The following is a 22,460-nucleotide window of genomic DNA, read 5'->3' on the forward strand; positions in this document are numbered from 1 at the left end:
CATTGTTTACAATAGCCAAAATACAGAAGCAGCTCAAGTGTCCATCAGTAGATGAATGGGTAAAGAAGATGTGCACACACACACGCTAGAATATTATTCAGCCAAAAAAGAACTAAATCTTGTTGTTTGCAAGCCATGGATGGAGCTAGAGAGTATAATGCTGAGTGAAATAAGTCAGTCAAAGAAAGACAAATACCACATGATTGCATTCACATGTGGAATTTAAGGAACAAAACAAGCAAAAGGAGAGAAAAGAGAGAAACAGAGAGAGACAAACCAAGAAGCAGACTTTTACTACAAAAAACTGATGGCTACTGGAAAGGAGGTGGAAGGGGGATGGGTAAAATAGGTGATTAGGATTAAAGTGTACCCTAAAAAAAAAGTCAATAAATAAATAGCCCTGTGTTATGAAGGATAATGGCTTAAAAACTATTTTTCTTAACATAGAATCATTTCCGATAGGAGAGCCCACAGAATCTTAGGGCTCTCTGGTTGGATGTCTAAGGAAAAACCATGTTGAAATAAGGGGTGGGGGAAGGTGATTCAGAAGAGGGAATGTGTACCTAAAAGAAATATAATACTGTCTTCTCTTACTTTCTCAGCCTTGACTCTTCACTTTAGCATCTTTGTAGGAAGCGCTGGTAAAAACCATGAGACCATTTATTACAGATTAAATTCAATTTATTTAATTGTATTAAATAAATATTGAGCACCTGCTGTGGCCACATACTAGATGATGTGGAGAGTGAAAAGTAAGTCACAGTTACTGTCTTCAAAAAGCCTATAATCTAATAAAATAAAAACTACAAATAAAGGAATATAGCATAGTGAGGAAAAACTCTGGATTTAGAGGGTCAGAAGACAGGTGCAAGTTCTTTGTCCGCACTATTACCTTTCCCTGAGCCATTTCCCATGTGCCCCTCCCCACCAGCCACCATCACCTTTTGACTCATTATCCTTTGGAGATTGGAAAGCCTCCTTGATTTGGTCAAAGCCCTATCCTGTCTTATAATCGTACCATAACCACGAATCTTTCCTGAGCAGCACTTATAACAATTAGATATTTATATTTATTTGTTTAGTGATCTAGTAAACTTCATGAGGTCAAGAACTTTGATTTGACTAATTGTTATACCCCACTCCCTGTCCAGAGTTAGCCCTGTGGCTGGCACACAACCTGTGTTCATCAAATTTATGAAGGAGGGAAGGAGGGAAAGAGGGAGAGAGGAGTGGGGGAGGGAAATCCTGGCTGACATTTACTAGGCTTTCTAGACTGCAAAGCTGTTATCTGTATCCTCATCTGTAAAACAGAGACAGATGATAGTGCCCATTTCCCAGGGTTGTTATGGAAATTATATGAAATAGTCAATGAAATTCTGTTTTATAAAATGTGAAATGAATAGCATTTTAATACAGGGCAGATTGCAGAAAGCATTATAGCAGTCAGAGGTGAAAATACAGAGCTAAAAGAGAATGAAGGAAAGGTAATTAATTCCCCCCAGAATTGAGGCAGAGAGTGTATCAGCAATGGAAAAGGAGGTAGATGGCTGAGGGATGACTAGGTTTTCACAAATAGCAGTAGAACACCTACTTTCTAAACTCGTGCGTGTGAGTGTGTGCATGTATGAGTTGACTCCTCACCAGAATGTCACTCTACTGGACAGGGTTTTCCATCTGTTTGGGTCATAGCTGTATTCCCAGTACCTATAACAATGTCTGGTACATGACTGGTGCTCAGGACGTATTTAGTGATTGAATAAATAACTGGATGAATGAACAGGTTAGAAAATAGCAGAAGAAATGTTATGAGTAAAAGCAAAGACAGAAAGTGTCTGGCTTCCTTGGGAAACGGCGTTGATGGGAGGCACCTGGGCTTGGAGAGACCAGACTACAGAGAAGGAGGGAAAGATGAGTCAGGGATCCAGAATACGTGAATAAAAATACTGTGGGCTAAGGGCATCCCGGGGCTGGTGGTCTTCGGATGCCATTTGCATGGCTGAGTTGCAGAATTTCTGAGTTTTCTAACTAAGGCCCCCAGTACTGACATCTTTAGGCAAAACTGAAGAAAAATGCTCCCCATTAAAACACTGAAATAAAACACCCTGACTCAGCCTAGTAACCTATCATCACATTCTCCTCTGCACATCATGAGTCTTTGACAACATGTCACATATGACAGGAAAGGAAAAAAAAATGCATCTGTAATTATAATAAAGATGAAAACTATGGAAATTATCAGGAGCATCTGAATTCAAAACACCAATGAATGTAAATCATGGTATTTGCATAGAAATGTGGCAACCCTACAGATATCAGTTAAAATTCAGAAGTAGATGAATAATGAATAAAATGCCACTTTTTAAATTACAAAATAAAAGTGTAATTACTCTTGTATTTTGGAAAAATCTCACTCTTAGAGGGGCTTAATAAAAGATGGGAAACTGAAAATAAACTGAGCACTAAAGACTTTTTAGTCAGTACATCAGCGCGCCCCCCCCCACTTTTTTTAATGTTAAAAAATGACTAACTCATCAGTGCCTGTGTTAATGATCTGTAATCTTACCAGTGTGAGATTGATGATAAATACCAAGTACTGATTTTTTAATAACATGAAAAATAGACATACAACACATTTTCAGGTAGTAGTTTTCTTAACCCTCCTTAATGGGAGGTCTTTATAGTCCAGCTATCACAATATAATTCAAATAAACAATTTTTAAGGTGTCATTTCATGCAAATAACCTAGCCACAGACTTTTAAACTATTGGTGGCCAAAGCTTCTTTTTATCTAAAGCTCAGATTGTAAGAATGTTTGGTATAATTGAGTTCTAGTCTAATTACATAAAGACTAATTTAGGACCTCATTTATTTGGAGAGTTTCTGGCATAGCAAATCCATTTAAAATGACACATAAGAGGAGGTAATTAAAAATTAAAGTTGAAATCAAGATGAAAAAGGCAAGATTGAAGCTGGTTTAGATGGCTCTGATTAGTTATAGAGGGCAGTGAGATGGGAGAAGGGCTGAAAACACTTTGAAAGAAACAAAGAGGAAGAGGATGGAACACAGCACCCTAAGGCACCAGTGTTTTTAAATTTTTTCCAGTATGTAGCCAGGTGCAAAGTTGACCACATGCCACCGGGAGAGGTGACCTCATGGAGCATGGGTAGAATACTGGGGATTCGAAGGCCCTAGACCTCTTTCCCATGTCCCCCATCCTGGAAGGGAATGCTCCTGGCTCAAAAGGGTAGGGCACAGCTTCCAGAAAGCAGCCTGTTATATGTGGGCACCTAGCCCAGAGCAGACTCTTCTGTAAAGCAAGTTCTCAGAGCTGCTTCAGCAATAATACATACACTCACTCACAATTAAAATGATCTTCGATCATGTATTTCACAGTTTGCAACAGGCTTTTCAATCCACAACCTCATTTCATCCTCACACCAACACAAGCAAGAACAAGTACTCTTCCTAGGCCTATTTCCCAAATGGGGAAATCAAGGTCCGGAAAGGTTAGGTAACACTCCCGAGGTGTCACACATCTGGAGTGCTAGGACCTCTTGACTCCGAATCCCAAACGGTACACTCGTTCCCTGTTGGTTGACAATTTGTTTGTTTCTCTTATTGGATGTTTCTTTCTCTTTTCTCCCTCTTCATTTTCCCTTTACACACTTCCCCTCAAGTTCTCTCACTTTCCTCCCTTCCATTGCCATTTTCTTGCTCGTTTCCTCCTATTCCTGTCTGTGCCTTGACTCTGCCCGCGGTCTCAGACAGTACAGCTAGGCCAGCCACTCATTCTCAGATCCCGAGAGTCTGGCGGTACACTCTGAAAGGCAGGAAGCTTTTCTGTTCCTGAGGTTGTTTCTGCAGCAGCAAGAGCGTTGGCCCCTGAGAACGATAGTAGAGCTTGGGAGGAGGTGCCTCTGGTTTCACACTTAGGACTTGTTGCTATCCTCCCCTCTCGCCACATTAAATAGTGTGATTACCTAGAGACATTGCTATATATAAAGAGGTGCTAACAGCCCAGCAGAGGTTGATTTATCAATAGTTTGGCTGCCATTCTGGGCCATTTGGGCTGATGTGTTGTGAGAAACGCTCACTAAAAGTCAGTCAGAGACGGATCGTTCCGTGAGACTGTATCTTGACTCCTATCAATGGGAAGAGCCACTTCAGCCTATAGGCCTCTATGTATTTATGGAATCCCTACCACATGCAGGAACTAATGCAGCAATTAGCTAATTAGAAATAATCCTTTCCCCTGTGGAGCTGACGTGGCAGCAGGAACAAGAACGACACACATTGCCTAAGTGGAATGAATGCCAGGAGGAAGTATTCGCAGAGTAAATTCAGGGAAACTTGCCTAACACCAGCACTTTGTATTAGAGAGAGAGAGCGCGCGCCAATGAGCTCAGAACAAGATGGTTGCTTTTTTTTTTTTTTTTCACCCTAGCTTATCTGCAGGATGCAACACACTCCCTCAAAGATTATGGCTCTCTCAAATCAACAGAAGACAGTATCCTCCCCCCAGAGGGGTGCTCCCCGTCTTCTCCCCACCTCTTCCCATCCCCTCCTGCAGAGTTGCTCGAGGGGGACTAGGATAGTAGATACATCAGGACATGGGAGAAGCATCCATGTGAACTTCGTATCTTGCTGCCTGCCTTAACTACTTCGCATTACCCATTACTTTCAGCTATTCAGAGGTTTATACAGGCTCTAATATGCACAAGACTCACAAGTTTAGAAGGAATGTCCTGTGAAGCAGGTCTTCTTAATGAAATCCTGCTGTACACAAATTATTGAGTTCTTGGTAAATAAATGCAAGGTTGTGATGGAACTTTCCATGTGCATGTCTCCCACAGCCATCCTGCAATGAGCTGTCCAAGAGAAAGGACCGCCAGGTACAAAGCCAGATGCACACTTACCGTTGTCCTCAGCAACACGACATCTGCCTCTTGTAAGGAACACGGGACACAATTTGCCCACACATGCCAAGCGGGTCTCCAGTAAAACACCAAGGGGAGGATCCCAAATGAGAAGATGGATCCAGCAAGACAGAGAGTTTTCCGGCAGCCTTGAGTCCGGTAGCCAAATATCTCCTGGGGAAGAATCAAAATGACCCCAAATATTGGTTAAGTACAGTAAATAGCAAATCAACCAGTTGGGATTTTGGTGATAAAACTGAATGAAGAAGTCGAGGAGAAACTGAGAAACTGGAGAAGAATCCCTAACAAAATACCACGTGTTCCCAGGCCTCCAGGAAGTCGCAATCAAACTGGGAAACTCAGTTTCTATAATTCAAGCACCTGGTTACTCTGTGCCAAATATTATGTTAAGAGATACGTTATCTTAAGTCTCTTGAACATTCCTTGAGTAGAATGATATTACCTTCGTACATAAATGATAAGGTTGAGCTCAGAAAGCTTGAATGGAAAGACCTGGCCAAGGGCCCCAAGCTAGGAATTCTGCTTCCAAGAGTCAAACCCACATTTGATCCATAGCCTTCACAGACATGACTATGAGCTGAGTGATGGGAGGACCATATGACCAGCAGTCACATGGGAGGATAGAAACAGGCTTTGAGGGTGTAGTCTGGATGTGATGAAAGTGTTTGACCCACAGAGGGTGAATAACTAACTGTGAACCTGCCGTCAGGGGTTTAGGGTGGGGCTGTGCATTCCCACCCTCCACCCTTGTTCAGTTGCACAAAGAATTTCACAGCATGGGGGGAAATTCATAGAAACTATTTGGGTTATTGAGCCCTTGCTATGAGCTGGGAGGGGATTTGAGATCCTGAATGATACAAATACGGCAAGAGAAGAGTCTTCTAATATATTTACAATCTGGACAACCTTCTTCCTTTCAAGTACAGCCTGAGACAGAATGGAAAACCAGCCCTAAAGTTTATGGCCTCAGTTCCACAGTTCTATCACACAAAGTCAAAGGTATCCATTATACTGATCCTCGTGGCCAAAACTGAGAAATCGACTATCTTCATAAAAGCATATTCTCTGGACCAAGACACGTTGGATTCAAAGCCTAACTCTACCACTTGCTGGGTATGACCCTGAGCACGTTATTTAGCCTCTTTATTCTTCAGTTTCTCATCCATAAGATGGGGGTGGTGATAGAACCCACTTCACAGGGTTATGGTAAAGATTAAATAAGTTACTACGCGTAAGGGCTACACATGCGTTTATTGCTGCTGCTGCTGCTTATGCTGCTGGTTACTGCTGCTTCTACTACCATCTAACCATTTCCCCTGAAGTAGACCTGAAATTCCACCGCTCAGTTATTGACATTTAGATCTAAGGATTCCTCATGTCAATCATTCTGCTCCTGCTAGGATTGCCTGTTAGGATAACAAGGGAGCTGGAAGACACAACTTTAAATCAGCCACCTTCCTTGCCTCACTTGATAAAGATTACATGACATTACCAGAAGATTACATTACCAGAAGGGTTTCTGTGATCTTTGGCTAAAGGCGCTTACATGTGTAATTTGGGGGGGCCTTCCTCATATTAGCAGTGCCTATAGGTGCTGACCATCTGCCTTAGGTATTGTCCACATTTGGCATGCCTTGGATAAAGTATTCACATTAACTCGGAAACATAAGCTCTTGGCCAATTTTGAAAACTCGAATGTCTCTCTTGACATGAATCTTCTCTTGTCCCAAACTCAAGCTCTTGCTCTCCAGCTGCCAGGCCTGGAATGGTTCTGCCCCCTCATCATTCTTGAAGCAATGCTTTGTTGACCCCATATTGAACAGGATCCTAATCCTAAATCCCATACCTGTTCTGAGGCTACCCCATGATCTCTTCCCATGTGCTTTTTAATGTTTCTACAGTTTGGAACAGGTCAATTTCTACCTGACAACCCAGACATGGTATCATATTTTTTTGAATGTTATATTTAAAAGTTTCTTTATATTGCCCATGAATTGAGCCCCCCATGTAATATGTCCGAGTTACACCAATTCTAGAAGCACGGATATCCCTGTTACCATGTATTCTTTTATGGGCTAGGCAATGAGAGCCCTCTATAGTTTCCAAATTGTCTTCATGTTCATTATCAAAATAATGTAAACAGGAATTATTACCTTCAATTTACAGCTAAGAAAACTGAAGTTTAAAGTTATTATATATAATAGATGTGATTAGCAACTATTATTGGTAACAACGACAGTAGCTAAGATTTTTTTTTAAGATTTTATTTTATTTATCTGACAGAGAGAGATCACAAGTAGGCAGAGAGGCAGGCAGAGAGAGAGGAGGAAGCAGGCTCCCTGCTGAGCAGAGAGCCTGATGCAGGGCTTGATGCAGGGCTCGATCCCCGGACACTGGGATCATGACCTGAGCCGAAGGCAGAGACTTTAACCCACTGAGCCACCCAGGCGCCCCGACAGTAGCTAAGATTTATTGAGCACTTCGAAGCCCTTCACCAAGCACTTTGCATCTACTCTTCCATTTAGTTGAAAGAGATTAAATAAGTTTCTCAAAGCATAAAGCTCATAAGTAACTCAAAACTAGACCTCTGGTCTAGACCTCTGCAGCACAGGGCAGATAATGTGAGCTGGTCATTTCCATTCTAAGGTTCTTCTTCATTCTGCCTTGGATTTCAGTTCAATGTAACAAATAATTTTTAAGTGTCCACCAAAAGACATGTGCTAGACACAGAGATGAATGAGATGATGTCGCTAGCCTCAAGGAGCTCATTATTTTAATGGAAAGAGAGACAAATAAACAGATAAGAACAAACATGGTTAGAGCAATATAGGGTTATATAGAAAAATGACTATATAAATTGTCATCTCAATTGGGTGCTTCTAATAAAAACACTGGTACATCAGTAGACCAGAAGTGTCACAGCCAAACCAGGTAAATATCCCCTGGTTACACCAGAGTGTTGCTTTCAAAGCTTGCCTGCCTTCAGTTCTGTGGACACTACCTCAGTTAATAGCTCATGACCAATAATCCATTGTCAAACTTTTAGTAGAAAGGCTGGAATAATGTGGACAAGGAGTGTTCAATTATTGCTTATTGACGTAAGTTGAATTATACTGACTGGAAGTAAATTGCATTGCAGGGACTATTCATAGGTATTAGATTTAAAATTGCAAAAATTAGCATGGTGTTGTTTGTTATGACCCTGTAGCAGTTTACTTCCTACATTATGGAGTGCCTCCCACTTCCCCGAAAATTCTTGAGGGCACCTTCTTGCTACTCTGCACTCCACCTACACTTACCTCCCACAAAAAGGAATAAATCAGCCAGAAAAAAAAAAGAGAGAGAGAGAGAGAGAATATTGAGAAAATGTCAAAAGAATACCACACTCATGGCAGTCTACATGCATTATGAAATAGCACACTGTCCCTTTCTTTATCTCCCCTGCTACCCACAGATTCTTCTGTTCCCTCTGTCCCTGGAGATCTAGGTCCTTTGCATTCCTAAGGGCTTAATCTTTGACTGCCAGGAGGCCAGGCCTTCTCCTCTGCAGAACCCCAATATGCAAGAAGTCAGACTTATGCTCTCCAAAGCAGTGGTTTCAACTACCTCAGCCAACAGAGCCCCGTAAGTCTATAGACCCTATCGCCAGAAAAAAGCACGCACAGATGCATACAAATAGACTTCTCCATAGAGGTTCAGAGAGCTCCCACAGTCTAGGTAAAACTCTTCCTTAGAAGGTTCTTGAGTCTGGATCAAGGCTGATCTTTCCAGAGTTTACATTCTGTACTTGAACTTAGGGCCTGACACTAAGTGAGCATTTAATGAGTGTAGAGGTATGAAGACAATGCTTCTGGAAATGCACATGAGAGGGTGATGAGAGCAGGGCATTGACAGACTCCAGGAAGCTTCTAGGGTAATGTCATCATCTGGGGGCTCGCCAAGTCCTGAGAGTGGCTCTCAGCATTCTAGTCCCACAGTGAGCTAGCAGAAATCCTCTCACAGAGAAGATTCAAGGCCACCAGGTCCAAGAAACTAGTTGGAATGAGAGAGTGAGATGTATGCAACAGTCACAAGACCAGATGAATACATGGGTAGGTATTAAGAGTTTTTCTTTTCCCAACAGCGCCGTCTCCGAGCCTGATTGTCCTGCCAGTGGCGCCGTATGCAAGCATGGTGCTTAAAATGGGCTCTGGACTCTTCTATGACCATCTCCCACCCTGATTGACATGCCTTCTTTATTCATTGTAATTCATTCAATCAAATTACGGTAAAATCCCATTAGCCTGGAAGCCATTTATTCTCTTTAAGACAATTTTGCATTTCTTTACTGGCTCCACTAAATATTTGAAAGTTTAAGTGATTTGGTGTTTTTTTTTTTTAAGGTTTCTCTTCCTTAAGATAATCTTTTTTCCCTTATTTCCAAATTTTGGGTGTGAAGAGAATGTTTCACTGTACTAAATTGTACTAATTGAATGCAATTTACATCACTGTTTATCCCCACCACACACCTTACTCCAATTTCTACCTCAGTAGCTTCTTGCTCAACACTTCAATGCTGAAGGATGATTTCCCAAGGATCTTCTAAGTTCATTTGACTTCTAGATCAACATGAGATATTCTCAACCAGAATGACTGAATCTAGAAATCTTAAACTGGAGGCTCAAGAAGAATGGCCTGCAGACAGGTTTCTTCTTGGCCTGGTAAGCATTTCTTAAAACTTTATATTGGTCCCCCAGTTGCTTTCACATAAACATTCTGATTTCTAGCTTTTCTTTAAAATAAATCTGAAATGGGCACCTGGGTGGCTCAGTGGGTTAAGCCTCTGCCTTCAGCTCAGGTCACGATCTCAGGGTCCTGGGATCGAGGCCTGCATCGGGCTCTCTGCTCAGCGGGGAGCCTGCTTCCCCCACCCCCTCTCTCTGCCTGCCTCTCTGCCTACTTGTGATCTCTGTCTGTCAAATAAATAAATAAAATCTTAAAATTTAAAAATTTAAAAATTTAAAAAAAATAAAATAAAACAAATCAGAAATCATGATAGCACAGTACCCATATTCTTGTACTGGAAGATTCAGCTAGAGAACACCAAATAACCCAGGAACTATCCCAAAACCAACTGGCGAGAGAGAGGATGAGGCCCTGCAGTACTTTCACACACTGGGATCTTACACAGCACTTCAGACAAATTCTACAGCAACACTCCACAACGTGGATGACTCTTAGTAACGTACTAGTAAGTGATAAAAGTTGGTGCAGACAATTACATAAGCATGGAAACATTTTTACAAGGTTAAAAACAACAAAAATTTAAAGTGTATTTTTGGGATAGACTTAAGTAAAAGAAAGCTACATTAAAAGGAAAGCATTGATTGATGAAGGGGAGGAATTGATGAAGACAATCTATAGAACAATGGGTACCCCTCCTGAGACAAGGCAGGACCACATTGTCAAATGTAGACTATTATCCAGGTCCTAGCTTTTGCTGGGGGTGGTAGAGTCATCATGTTATTATAAAGAACCCATTAAAGAGATAACTGAACTAATGTAACTCAGCATTGCCAAGTAAGGAGAGTGTCATGAACCAAGGATTATATAGACAATCTAATTGTGAGCACCTAAAGGAAAAAAGGAAGAAAGACTCGATCAGAATAAGAGATGCCTCCCCTTTAAATGAGCAGGTGCTCCCCTGTTTCTCATGGTCCTGCCATGCTTTCTCTTTTCCTCCACCCTGAGGCCATATGTCAGATTCATTTCTCATCTCATACTGGGCTACTCATCAGAGTTACAGCCTCCTCCTGAAGGCCAGTGGTTCTCAACCAGGAGTGATCCTGCCTCCAGGGGACATTTGGCAATATCTGGAGACATTCTGGGTCATTGCCAACTAGGTGAGAGGTGATACTGACATAGCTTTAGGTAGAGGCTAGGAATGCTAGTAAATATCCCCCAGTGCAGGTAAACATCTCACAGTGCGGAGGACAGCTGTCCGTCAACCTCCACAACAAAAACTTCTCTGACTCCAAACAATGCTAAGGTTGAGAAACCTAAGTAGGTATTGAGTTTCCCCCACCTAACCTAAGCAAGTCCCTAGTCTTAGTGCCAGGATGTCCTCCTCAGTACTCAGAGGAGACCCAGAGAATTTTGATACTGAAATCTATGGTAGAAAAGAATTCACAAGTCACAAGTGCCCACTAAGGTCAGTAGTGGGTGCAGCCCCTCATTTAACAGATGCGGAAAACTAAAGTGTTAAGAAAGAAAGCAAATTGCCCTTGTGGTCTGCACCAGCCTCCCACCCCAAACTAAGCCACTCTTGTACCACCTCGGTCTGCCCTGGCCATGCCAAACACAGCCCCGGAACCCTCTCCTGCCTCGGGGTCTTCTCACGGCTGGCTATCTCTCATTTGTGGAAGCCTCCTTCAAGTATGTTCTTCTCAGAGTCATCTTAGCCAGTCTCCTACACAATGATAAACCCCTGACCTCACCCACCTTTTATATCTTTTTAGCATTTTCACAATTCGTACCTAGTATTTTTTGCTTGCTGCTCTAACTGCCTCCTTTCTACCCCCAAGACTTTAAGTTCTATCAGTTCAGAATCCTTTCAAGTTTGTTTCCTCCAATATGTTTAACTAGCACCTGGCACATTATCTGCATGTAGTAGGTAGTCAGCAGATATGTGCTGGATGGATGAATAAATCGGTAAGTGACTGTACTAAAGGAAAGAGGGAAGGAAGGAAGGAAGAAAGGAAGGAAGGAAGGAAGGAAGGAAGGAAGGAAGGAAGAAAGGAAGGAAGGAAGGAAGGAAGAAAGGAAGGAATGGTAACGAACCATTACACTTCTTGTTCCTAGCCCTAGTTTAACTTATCTATTTCTTGGATTCTCTAAAAATTAAGTCATTCCAAGGTACGGGGAAAATGAAACACAAACAACTTTGAGATACTGCTCTACTTTGGTCATTAGGAAATGTATTTGCATTACACTCAAGTTAATCTTTAAGGCTAGGTTTCTTAGACGAGGACTTTCATTTTTCTTTTTCTTCCTCCTTATTGTCTGTCTCTAGGAGCTGAAAAGATGCTAAAGGTAAGACTGAGTCTCACAAACTCCTTACCATCAACAGAGGCAAAACAAGAGCCTGGACTGCAAAGAACAAACTGATATGAAGATCTGCTGCCCAGGCTTCTGCTCTGGACCAAAAGGTGTGTTCACAATGCCTGTGAGTGAACAATAATAATTTCCCAGTAGAGTATACTAATTATACTAATATCTACATAAAAAACAAAATTATTTTAGAAATGGATAAAGAAATATCACTACTCCAACTAAAAAATGACTTTAGGAATAAAGAAATATATCACTACTTAACAGCTGAGTACCATTTTCCATTAACAATGTTGATCTCCATTAACTCATGGCAAGCTTGTGCCTTGAGGGGATCCTAAGGAGTCTGGTGACTTGGCCACCATTCACTACCCCATGAAAAATAGTTGGAATGTCACTTAATTTCATTTCCAGCCCTGGATTCTCACTTTTTTCTCATTCCTAACTTGGAATGTCCTCTCTCTGGCCATTGACTCCTGGTTCTCTTGCTAAAGCCTTACATCACACAATTACTATGGGAAACAATGGAATGACACCTGTGTCAGGTGTCAGGCCCCAGAATTGAGGAACTCATCATAAAAATGTTTAGGTGCTACCTCCCAGCATAAAGTCTTCAGGTGCCTTTCCTGAAGTTCAGCTCAAATTGCCCACTGTGTCTAAGGCCATGGATAAAGTAGGTCTGCTAGAGATAAGTTTCCCACCTTCCAGGAGCTGACAAGGGAGATAATGAATTAAATAAATTAGTAATTAATTAATTAAAATATGATTCTGGGCAGAAAATATTGAGTGTTATCTGAAAAACACTAGGAGAAAAATGCTATTAGGTTCAAAGAGATGAGGATGTCCCACTGAGATGATAATTAGGAAGCGCTTTCCAGGAGCATTGTTCGTGGAGGTGGACTTGGAGAGGTTTGGAATTTCAACAGTGAGGAAAGGAGGGTAGAAGAAAAGTCACTCCAATCAGGAGGAACTAGCCCGCAGCAAAGGTGTGGAATCTGAAAACATGGAAGTGTATATCAGGACAAAATGTCATTTTAGGAGCGCCTGGGTGGCTCAGAGGGTTAAAGCCTCTGCCTTTGGCTCAGGTCATGATCCCAGGGTCCTGGGATCGAGCCCTACATCGGGCTCTCTGCTCGGCAGGGAGACTGCTTCCCCCTCTCTCTCTGCCTGCCTCTCTGCCTACTTGTGATCTCTGTCTGTCAAATAAATAAATAAATAAATAATCTTTTAAAAAAAAATGTCATTTTAAGGCAGAAGGTCAGCGTACTGTGGTGTTACAATTAACCCAGTCATGTCAGGCCAGTTACTGCACTTTTGGGAGGGACTTTGGGATTCAAGGATGTGTATTCTACTGCAGGTAGCCAGTGGCCAAAAGTTGCTGAATCCTTAAAATTTACACTTCCATCTTTCCCCCTCCACACCCAGCAAGCGGACCTCTCATGGCTTCCCTAAAACTGGTGTCCTTGGGTGAAGTCAGAGGAAGAGGCCACTGCCTATGGTCTTCCTAGCTGGGCAGAAGTCCAACTATGGGAACAGGAAGAAGAGATATGTGTGGGACTTCGGTATCCTTTGACTAAGCACAGTTTCTTCTTTGCTCTGGATGCTGCCAGCCTGGGCTATGGAAACTCCTCTTTGTCACACCAGTTGGAAGGCTGAAAAACAAACGGTCCCACCCATCAGTGGCAGCCAGGGTGGTAATACCGTGCCCTGTGAATAATTGTCCATCTAGCTTGGCTGAAGCTCATGAAAAATCAGTTCATGTAAAAAAAAAAAAAAAAATTCTAGTATGTCCTTGTCATCCTAAATATTTATTTTTTCCCACATTCTGATTTAACCCTCACAACTCTATAAGGACATTAATATCAGCCATGGGCAAGAAATAAGGAAGGTAGGGTTCAAAGAAGTTCAAGAATATATCCTTACTCACCCTGCTGCTAGATAACAGAGACAGGTCCTTCTTACTTAAAACTGTTTCCTTCTCCACCCCAGCCTGCCTGTCCTGAAGACATTCCGTCCTCAGCTCTCTGACATCCTTGTCTGACGGGTGTCATGGGGGACACGGCTTGAACTCTTATTAATTGCTCACATCTGAGCTAGTGTAGGTGCTGCCCAGACAAGTTCTTAGGTTTCCCTTAAACAGGTTTTCACAAGCTCAAACTGCGAAGGGAGAAGAAATAGGCAAGAGGGACTCCACCCAGCAAGCAGATGGTGGTTTCTGCCAGCAACATCCTAATCTTCTGGTCTGGCAATCTTGGGCAAGAGGCATTTTCTAGGTTCTTGTGTGGTGCTGAAATTAAAACTTCTCTTCTAATGATGTCTGAGTGACGTAAAACAAAGCACAGACAGGTCAGTATGGGGGACTACTGGCTTGTCCAGGCAGCCTACCCACTGAACAGAATAAAGACTCAACACTGGGCAGGAAGGGGAAAAGGCCACATTTAAAGACCAAACACTTGGGTTCAAGACCATTTTTGTTTTGCCACTTACCAATTGTATCATCCGGAAGTCAGTACCCCATCTAAAAGTTAAGAACGCTATTGTTCACAAAACTGTTATGACAATGAAATGAATAACAGTGGTAGAAGCATTATTCAAATATAGGCTGTTGTTATTATGAGGGTAATTAGACTTAAGGTTAGTTATTAAACCCTGAGGGATGCCCTGACAAGTCTGGTCCCCCTTATCATTGAGATCTCAGCTTCCTTGACCACGGGGTCTCAAGAAGGCACCCAATGACTTTTTAGCACATCATCCTATTTTAAACCTCTCCAAGCCCTTATCTCCTTCTGGTATTTTTGTTTATTTTTTTGTGATCTGTTCCTAGCATGTAAGTTCCACAAGAGCAGAGCTTTGGTTTCTCTTGTTCATTGCTGGATCCCTGGCACAGAGTAGAACAGTTCCCGGCACACAACAGGCCCACAGATACTGTTTGAGTGCACCAATGGCTCCAATTATATGGTACCAATTCCTTAGATTGGAATATTATTAGACTGGTAAACAGAGAGGACAAAAATGGTAATCATTGACTATTAGCACCTGGTGAATCATAGCAAACATTCTGCCAAACGTCATTCTTCAGAGAAGAAAGTTGAGACTTTTTTTAAGATTTATTTGTTTATTTGAGAAAGAGAGATAGTGTGAGTGGGAAGAGGGGCAAAGGGAAAGAATCTTCAAGAAGACTCCCTGCTGAGCACGGAGCTCAACACAGGGCTCAATCTCATGACCCATGAGATCATGACCTAAGCTGAAACCAAGAGTCAGATGCTTCACCAGCTGAGCCACCAAGCACTCCGAAAGCTGAGATCTTAAGAGAATTCTCAGATAAAAACAGAGAGAGAGAGAGAGCAGAGGAAAAGCAATGATCTCCTTCCAAAGTCAGCCCCCTACTCTTTGACCAATAGAGAATTTATCCCAACAATAAATTGTATCCCTAAGTATTATTATTTGTCTTTCTCCCCAGGTATGATTACTTGTTACTTACCCTATAATTTTAGAAAATGAAAGAGGGAGAAGTATGCTGTCATGAACTCTGAGAGAGGGAAAGATCAGAGATGACCCGATCCTGTATTTCTCTCATAATGTGAAACTCCCACACCTCCAATGAAGCAAACTCTATTTCCTGTGGAAGGCTGTTCCATTTCAGACAACTCTACTAATAATTACACCATGTGCCAGACATTAGGTTGGGGTCCAGGTGTACTCTAAACTCCCTCCCACTTAGCACACACGCACACACCAAACACTGCCCTTTCAACCAGAACAACTCCATTTCTACCTGTTCAAACAACATAAAATCAATATAAGTATATTGATTTCCATTGCAAGTTTATGCCTAAACAGGGCCTGGGTAGATAAAACTCATTTTGAAAAGCACTATATTATCAAGCTCTCTCATTGAGAAGGCCGGAAATCTTTTCCACAGTGTGGAAGTGAGTTGAAAGCATGCGCTTGAACAATGGTCACCACCCATTCTTAGAATGAGGAATCCTCTCTGAACATTGCTGGTGAGATAAATTGTCAAGACCACTTTGGAAAGCACTTTGGCATTACACAGGGAAGTTAAAGACACACACATTGTGCAATTCAACTGTTCTACTTGTATCTTCTCTACAGAAACCTGTGTATCTGGGTACCAGGAACACAAACAAGAAAAATTCAAAGCTGGTATCAATCCAAAAGTCCATGAAAATAGAACTGACTTTTTAGAAAGTATAATCTTACAATGATATATTCTGACACAATGCAAATAAACTACAATTTTGTGTAGTAATGTACATCTTACCAATCTAATAAGCAAAAGCAACAAAACACAAAAGAATATAATCAGTTTGATTTCAATCACAGAAACCTCAAAAATATTGTTATGGTATGCATACATAATTAGAAAAATATTTTTAAAGGCAAGAAAATTATAATTATACAAGCCCCGTGAGAGGTCATTTCCTCATGGAGCCGGGACAGACAGCAGAGATGGGTCATAGTTAGGGCAGGCCCCAGGAGAACCTCTGTACTGCTAGCAGTGTTCTCTCTTGACTCAGGCAATGACTGTACAGGTTTTGAATTATTATTAAATTGGCTGTACATATTTTTTGCACATTTATATGCATTTCAAAAATTGCCACACACTCTCAAATGACTGAGTTCTACTTTTGCTTCTAAAGGTTCTACCAGTGTTTGTTGGGCATGCATGGCCTTGAGCCCAAAGTAATAACATTAACAGTTATCAAGAGTCATACCCCATGAGATGGGGGAAATCGGAGGGGGAGACAAACCATGAGAGACTATGGACTCTGAGAAACAAACTGAGAGTTTTGGAGGGGAAGAGGGGGAGGAGGTTAGGTGAGTCTGGTGGTGGGTATTAAAAAAGGCATGTATTGGGGCACCTGGGCGGCTCAGTGGGTTGGAGCCTCTGTCTTTGGCTCAGGTCATGATCCCAGGACCCTGGGATCGAGCCCCACATTGGGCTCTCTGCTCAGCAGGGGCCTGCTTCCCCTTCTCTCTCTGCCTGCCTCTCTGCCTACTTGTGATCTCTCTGTCAAATAAATAAAAAATAAAATCTTTAAATCAATTAATTAATTAATTAAATTAAAAAGGCATGCATTGCATGGAGCACAGGGTGTGGTGCATAAACAATGAATTTTGGAACACACAAAAAAATTAAATTAAATTAAACTACATGTTTAAAAAAAGAGTCATACCCACAATTTTGCAACCACTAGTGTAGGGGAAAAAAAATAGTGGTTTGGAGATGGGGTTCGAGTCTACTGTGGTCCAATAAAACAGTCCTTTCCCCTGTCTGGGCCTCCATTTCTCCATCTGTCAGAAAGAGGGTTGGACTCTATGATCTCTTGAATCTCTCTAAATTTTGATACCTGTAATTATTGTAATAAGAACTTTCCTAACACCAGCTGTGTGACAGCTTGCAGTCTCCTGAAGTATCCATCATAAATCCTCTCCAGGGAGATGTCTGCTTTTACTCCAAAGCCACCCATGTGACCCTCGTTCAAGCTTCGGATGGTTTCTGTTGCACCATTTGTGCAAAGTGGTGCCAACAGGCATGTGCAGGCCACCTGCTGGGGAGCTATCAGACAGCTCCCTGGAAGAGGGAGCATGCGACGTGCAGGAAGCCCCATGCTTGACCCTGAGAATGGGAGCTACCACGCCACAGTGTGACTCCCCAGCCACTGTGCCGTATTCATCAATGGAGCATCAGAACTCCCCAGTGTGACAAGACAACTTGATTCATTTCCACAACTGGCATTCAGAATTGAGCACAGCCTTGGGCACAGGTTTCTCACTTCAGTTTCTCATGTCACCGTCAGGCTGTGATGCCTGATTCTGGTTGTGGCAGGTGGAAGAGGAACCTCCTAATCACCTGAAGAATTTCAAGCAAATGAACAGATGTGGCAAAAGGTAAAATTAGGGTAGGTAATAGCGAAATGAGTAACTTGATAAGAATGGAACGTGTTTGGGAGAAGAGTGGGGTATAAGGGGGGCCAGAATTTCTACATTTTTCAAACATCCTGGGATGCCACTCCCAACTGACACAAGGTAATTCAGGGCATTTAATGCTGGGCCAGATATTTATGACATCATCTGGGGGATGTTATGTTTTTGTTATTACAGAAGCAATACATACGTACTTTAAAGATAAGAAGATAAAAATACAAATAAAAACTTGACATTCCTACAACCCAGAGATCACCACAATTAACAACTTCCTGCATATATGTTGTTTCTTTTACCAAAAGGAAACCAGACTGTACATGTTTTTTTACAGTGTGCTTTTCATTCACTGGCCTCCTTTTTTTCCAGGTCAATGAGTTTTTATCCCAACACATACCCAAACCATATTCAAATTTCACAACATCATCACATTAATGTCCCCTACAACTGGTTATTCCAAACTGCTTGGGCATTATTCTATTTCTTAACCTGGACAACAGTTAATAAATGTTCACCTTATAATTATCCATTGATTTCTACAAAAATATTTGTGCACTTTTATATAGATATATAAGAATACATTTTACAATAAAAAAGAGGAAATATCACACATTCTTTATGAACATCAGTGTACTTTTGCTGGTTCTTTTTTTTTTTTTTAGAGATTCTATTTATTTGACAGAGACAGAGATCACAAGTAGGCAAAGAGGCAGGCAGAGAGGTGGGGGAAGCAGACTCCCCACTGAGCGGAGAGCCCGTTATGGGGCTCGATCCCAGGACTCTGGGATCATGACCTGAGCTGAAGGCAGAGGCTTTAACCTGCTGAGCCACCCACGTGCCCCAGCTCGTTCTTTTTTAATCAAGCTCCTCCCCTATTTCATAATAATGACTTATTAAAGGGCCAGTCATTCTGTAAGAGTTCAAATACTAATAGCTATATTCCCACTTATTTCAAAGACAGCAGACAAATGACCAGTTTTCAGCTACTTTTATTTTAATGGGTACACATTTTTTTTTTTAGAAATAATAACTTTTGTCCCACAAAGGAATGGTGAAAAAAAATCCCCAAGTTTTTGTTTATAAAGAACATAATCATTTCACAATATCTACATATATCAAATCATTGCATTGTACACCTCAATCTTACACAATGTTACATGTAATTACATCTCAATAAAGCTGGGAAAAAATAAGATATATGAGACAGAAAGAAATGAAAACTTAATTTTTGCTTTGTTATTTTGCATTCTAATAAAAACTGAGGTGTATTTTTTGGTCAATTTAAGTTTAACTCTAAACCCAACAAAAGAAGGGATTTCCCCAGCACAGTGCTTACACATCTTTTCCATATAATGGCACCCATACTAAAATGACAATATTTGCACAGTGCACATCACATAAATAGATGAGGACGCCTATAACTAGAGGAGATCAATATCTCAACATTTCTGTAAGAACCTCTGTAATCCATATCTAGCGCCCCAGTGCCATTAATAGCACACGAGTTAGGTAGTCTTGCCTTGCCCTGTATTTATAGCAAAACAAAGCCTTTGTCTTTCCTTATTTCCCTCAGTCTAATCAGAGCCATATCAGGCAAAACTGCACCTAAACTGAGTATATCCTATAACTATCACCGTTCCTAGAAATGTCTTTTCTTACTCACCAGTATACCTTAATTCAAGCAGGCTTTTTGGAGTTTTTTTGTTTGGCAAATACCTGTCCAACCTCATTGGTCCCTTTCCCAGAAGGAAAAAAAAACCTAGCATTCTTTAAAAACACCATTCATATAAAACTCCTTCTATGATGCCTCCACAGTCAGAATTAATCATAAGTTTAAAATCAAACCACACACTCCTCTCTCCCTGCATTAGCACTACCACCATCGCTACACACCCAGTTGCACAACTCAGAAATCTAGGAATTCCCTTTAATAGTTTTCTCCTTCTCCCTCAACATCTAATTAATCCCATGGTCTAGTCATCTTGTCCCCTAGATATTTCTCAAATTGGTCTCTTCTTCTCCATCCCTGATACTCCCGCCTTATTAGGTCAACCAGTGCTCACACTAGAATCACTGCAAAAGCCTTCATGTCCCAGTTTCACTTCTCTCCACAGGGTTGTCCACATTGCTACAGAGTTACCTTTCTAAAGCAGACATCTGATTTCAGTTCCTTATTATGACCAACCATTCCAGTTTGTCCAACACTGAAGGATTTCTCAGGATGTGACCTTTAGTGCCAATGCCCAAAAAGTCCAGGCAAACCAGTATGGTTGGTTACCTACTTAAAACCCTTAAATCCCTTTAGAATGTCATACAGAGTTCTTCCTAATCTTCCCCACACTATCTTTTCAGCCTCAACTCTCTGTTCTCCCAGTCCCACTCCACCACACACACATACACCTGCACACCAGCTTTGCCAAGCTACAATCAGTTCTCTGAATGGAATGTGCTTTGTTCCTTTACATCTCAGTACCTTTGTACATTGTGTTTCCTTCACTTGGAATGTCCTTCACCCTAACTGGGCTTGCTGGTAAACTCCTATTCATGCATCTAGACTCTTTTCAATTGGTACTTTCCCACTGAAATAATCCAGGAATTGGCTGTAGCTTCTTTTGTGTTCTCACAGAAACTTCTATATTCTGCTGTCAGAGCACTAGCCCACTGAAGTGTATCCTCCTCTACCACCTCACTGTATAACTAATAGCTTGCACAGGGAATCACACATATTAAGTGTTTAATAAATGAAGGAGGGAGGAAAGGAAGGAAGGAAAGAAGGGGAAAAAAAATAAAAGAGCTATAGACCAATCTTCTTCAGGAACATAGAAGCAAAAATCTTCAACAAAATATTAACAAATAAAAGTAAAAGAATTATAAACCATTACTAAGTAAGATTTATTCCAAGGATAGGAAGCTACTTTAACACTCAAAAATCAATCTATGCAAAAAAAAAAAAAATCAATGTTAACAGACAAAAAAAAAAGTTTCTTTAATTCAAAAATCACATGATCTTATCAAATGACACAGAAAAAAACTTTTGACAAAATTTCACACACATTCATGATAAAAATTCTTAGGGAACCAGGAATGAAACAAAGTTCTTCAACTTGATAAAGAGCATTTTTAAAAACATATAGGTAGCATTATATTTAATGACGAAATAGAGAATATTTTCCCAGTGAGATTAGGAACAATCTCAAACAAACTCTCACTGCTTTTATTCAACATAAGAAAAAAAACAAACAGCATACAAATTTAAAACTGTTCCTATTTGCATGTGATATATTTTTATATAGAAAATCCTGGGGCGCCTGGGTGCCTCAGTGGGTTAAAGCCTCTGCCTTCAGCTCAGGTCATGATCTCAGGGTCCTGGGATCGAGCCCCGCATCCGGCTCTCTGCTCCGCAGGGAGCCTGCTTCCTCCTCTCTCTCTCTGCCTGCCTCTCTGCCTACTTGTGTTCTCTGTCTGTCAAATAAATAAATAAAATCTTTAAAAAAAAAAAAATCCCAAGGACTCTACAAAAACAAAAAACAAAAAACAAAACCTCCTAGAACTAATAAGTTAGTTAATCATGGTTATAAGATGCAAGATAAACATATAAAAATCAATTAATTATATTTCTATAACCTAGTAATAAACATTGAATACCAAAATTTGAAAAACAAGACCATTTACAATCTCTCAAAAAATGAAATACTTAGGTGTAAATCTAACAAAACACAATAGGACTTGCATTTTGAAAACTATAAAATGTTCTAAGAGAAATCAAATAAGATTCTAAATAAATGAAGAGACACACCACAACCATGGTATGGAAAACTTAACATAACAAAGATTTTAACTCTCCCGAATTTAATATATAGATTTTACACAATTCCTATTAAAATCTCAGTAAGATTTTTTGTAGATATAAACAAAGTTATTCTAAAATTTATATGGAAAGCAAATGAACTATATCAGCTAAAACAATTTTGAAAAAAATGAGAAGGAAATGGAAACAACAAGTCTACCCAATTTCAGGAATTATTATATGCTTCCTTAATCAAGACTGTGTAGCACTGGCACATAGATCAATGGAACACAATAAAAACCAAGAAATAGACCTATATAACTCTGCCCAATTGATTTTTGACAAATGTGCAAAAGCAATTCAACAAAGAAAAAAATAGTCTTTTCAACAAATAGTGCTGGAGAAATCGGACATCCACATTACAAACATATTGCAAACCACATATTCGATAAAGAACTACTATCTAGAATACATAAAGAACACTGAAATCTCAAAAGTAAAATACCAAACAATTCAATCAGATAATTAAAAAAAGACGTGAAAATGCACATGGCAAATAAGCACACAAAAAGATATTCAAAATCATTAGCTATTAAGAAAATTCAAAATGAAACCATAATGAGATATCATTCTACAGCTATATAGAGAATGGTTAGAGATAAATGGTCCAAATGGTTAAGATAAAAAACAGTGAAAATAA

The 22,460-nt window shown here is 40.6% G+C and overlaps 1 protein-coding gene across 1 annotated transcript in view; it reads right to left on the reverse strand.

Annotated features, from left to right (window-relative positions):
• ATP13A4 (ATPase 13A4) overlaps positions 1 to 22,460 on the reverse strand; it is a 131,226-nt gene that overhangs the window by 93,271 nt on the left and 15,495 nt on the right. Inside the window, exon 2 of the mRNA XM_080818045.1 lies at positions 4,918 to 5,091. Coding sequence (XP_080674171.1) covers positions 4,918 to 5,091 — 174 coding nt within the window. The remainder of the gene's footprint in view (positions 1 to 4,917; positions 5,092 to 22,460) is intronic.

This window comes from Martes martes, assembly GCF_963455335.1.
Source record: "Martes martes genome assembly, chromosome: 1".
NCBI classification, from domain to species: Eukaryota; Metazoa; Chordata; class Mammalia; order Carnivora; family Mustelidae; genus Martes; species Martes martes.